We start from the raw sequence: 2,866 nt of genomic DNA, 5'->3' as shown, positions 1-2,866 counted from the left end.
ACTAACTTTATATCAAATTTCTTGAAGATATGCAGTCCCACAACAGTTCTGCAGCATGCTGTCGTCAGCCATTCTAACTTTTATCCTACAACCCCTCCAAGGCCTAGCCATACGGATTAACCACCATAAATACAATGGACTGCCTCTGGTCCCTCACACCCTGAACCTGCACTGGAAGCACCTGTTGAGTCAGAAGAAAGAGGAACCAATGTCACTGGAGTCTTTGCATGTCAGACACTACCATACATGCTGTATGAAACACTTAGAAATATGTTCATCTAAAGTATTCGAAGTAGTTTTTTAAAAAAAACACCTTAGGCAAGTAGACCTAGTTATCTGTAAGAGGGGGTTTCCTTCCAGACATCCTGTATCAAATAAACCACTGAGAGAACAAACTGGATAAAGCCAGCTTAAATCTGCCAGTCTCGGGCAAGAGAGTAGTGACTGAACACACGCCCTGGACTCACTTCCATCTTTTTAATCTCATCCCTCTAATAGAGTGCAAGTGGCAAAAGGTAGGACAGCAAGCAGCAACAAGCTGCATGCATCAAAGGAAAGGAGAAAAGAGAGTGGACACAGCCCACTGTTAGGATGCGGTAACGATCCAGATAACCACAGACATTGTGGGACCAACATTACCTGACTGAACACCCAGGGATGGAAATCACCCTTAAATATGACCAACAGGCAAATAAACTTAGCACTAATGGAATTTAGTGCTACACAACTCATTATCTGCCTGGCTACACAACTCATTATCTGTCTATTGTGTGATCCTGTTGGTTGGAAAAGGAGCAAGACTAGAACAGAAAATGTGGGCTCTTTGAATAGGCAGGAATGGGAGGAGACTAGAGGCTCACATATTGTGGAGTCTGGTATCTACTCTGCTTGAACATCTCCACAAATAATGACTGTAACCTAACATGGTTCCATTCCATCCATAGTTTACATTACAACAAAGATGTGACCAGTTAGGTCTCTGCTCTAAAAGTAACCTCTCTGGCCGTAGCTGGTTTGGCTCAGTGGATACAGCCTTGGCCTTGACCAGAATCAAAGTTGGGAGCCTTCAGTTTAAAAAAAAACACACCAAAACACCTTAGGCAAGTTCAGCTGGTTATCTGTAAGAGGGAGTTTCCTTCCTGACATCCTGTATCGAATAAACCACTGAGAGAACAAACTAATTCCCCAGTGGGAGGCCTGCAGGAGGCAGCAAATTAATGATTCTCTCATCATTGATGTTTCTATCTCTCCTGTCCTCCATGAAATCAATAAAAAAAAAATATTTTTTTAAAAAGTAACCCCTCTGAGTAACTATATGAAACCTTTGATGGTTAGAGCCTTCAATTTAATTTTCTGTGATGTATTTGAAAGTAATGATTATAAAAAACATCTCAATTAATGGAATTTAAAAATATTAACAGTTTATCATTACATAGTACCCATCCAACAACAGTTCTGAGTAACTCACCTGCCTCGACCTAAACCAGGAGAGGATTCAAGACTGCTCTGCTCCACCCGCCCGGTTCCTGTATCTCTCTTGGCATAAGCTGGAGGGTTCTGTATGCGGGTTCTAGGTTGGCCTGTCTGCCTTGCTTGTGGGCTCCGCACACCGTTAATTAACCGATCCGCGGTGAAGTTAAATATTGATGGACTTTCTAACAGCCCAGGTCCTCTCTCTGCACTAGGAATGGCGTGGCGCAGATGGGATTTACTAGGATTCCTGCGAATGAAATGTTTATAAAGGTTCAATTATGAGTGATCACAGCATGATGAAATGAGCATGCTCACACAGGAATGTCTAAGGTAAAATGTGCTCTCTATTTAGAAAAAATTTTAAAGTGGTAAGAATAGTTGACGCATGGTATGTTTGATGGTGCTGACAGTGCAAACCTATAACTACAGTATCAATTTTCAAATGAAAAGCAGGCTCACATGGTTGCACGCTGCCCCCAGAAGACTTTGTCTAAAGAGAACCCCCTGTATGTAGGCACTACAGCATCATTTTGAGTAATCAAATGTTTCAAGTAGTTTTATCTTGGATGAAAATTACTACAGTGGTCAAGCATAACATTAGCAATCATCAGGAACCGCCTCTTAGTTAAACAGGAGTCATGCACATGGTTAGAACGACCAAAGTTTAATACATTTTGTTTTGCTTTGGTTTTAAAATATACAGTGTGGAAGTGACCTATTATTACAAATGGTAGAAAAAAAGCATTTTAGTGACTCACGCAACTTGCCTGCTTCTCGGAGGGTATTGTCTGAGTGAAGCCAGAGGAGTTGCTGCGGGTTTGAAGGTTGGAGACGTAAATCCATTTATAAATCCAGTACTTGGAAATGGAGTTACCTAGATTCATTAAAAACAAAAATAAGTCAACAAACCATAACCAGACTTCGAGTTGGTTAACACTGCCTAAGATGGTAACACATGTCATTCCTTGATGTGTCAAGGAGTCTATGTTCCATTTTATACTTAATACTAGAAGCCCAGTGCATGAAAATTCGTGCACTTGGGATGGTGGGCGGGGTCCCTCAGCCTAGCCTGAGCCCTTCTTGCAGTCCAGGAGCCCTCAGGGAATGTCCGACTGATGGCTTAGGCCCGCTCCCCTGCCTAAGCTGCAGTCTGGCCTTCCTGTGCGGGAGGCAACTAGGCAGGCTGATCAGGGGACAGCGCTGGGCCGCCCCACATTTTGCCCGCCACTGTCACTGCTTGTGGCCTCCCTCTGCTGGAGGCGACAGGGCAGGTGATCAGGGGGGCACTGGCTAGAGAGCAGCCCGCACCCCCCATTACCCCTCTGCCGCCGCTGGTCACCACCCCCTCCCCTTCTCCCCCATCGCTGTCCCCACCCTCTGCCCACTGGCACAC

The 2,866-nt window shown here is 44.3% G+C and overlaps 1 protein-coding gene across 8 annotated transcripts in view; it reads right to left on the bottom strand.

The window, feature by feature from the left end:
* LARP4B (La ribonucleoprotein domain family member 4B) overlaps nt 1-2,866 on the bottom strand; it is an 88,032-nt gene that overhangs the window by 17,382 nt on the left and 67,784 nt on the right. For 5 of the 8 annotated variants that reach the window (XM_006758154.2, XM_006758157.2, XM_006758156.2 and 2 more), the window contains 2 exons: nt 2,232-2,347; nt 1,469-1,720 (listed from right to left, as the gene is read on the bottom strand). In XM_006758154.2, coding sequence (XP_006758217.1) covers nt 1,469-1,720; nt 2,232-2,347 — 368 coding nt within the window. The remainder of the gene's footprint in view (nt 1-1,468; nt 1,721-2,231; nt 2,348-2,866) is intronic. The other 3 variants (XM_006758158.2, XM_006758159.2, XM_006758155.2) reach the window with 2 other exon arrangements.

Source organism: Myotis davidii, unplaced genomic scaffold (genome assembly GCF_000327345.1).
Source record: "Myotis davidii unplaced genomic scaffold, ASM32734v1 scaffold194, whole genome shotgun sequence".
Classification (NCBI taxonomy): domain Eukaryota; kingdom Metazoa; phylum Chordata; class Mammalia; order Chiroptera; family Vespertilionidae; genus Myotis; species Myotis davidii.
This window is presented reverse-complemented; position numbering and strand designations above follow the sequence as displayed.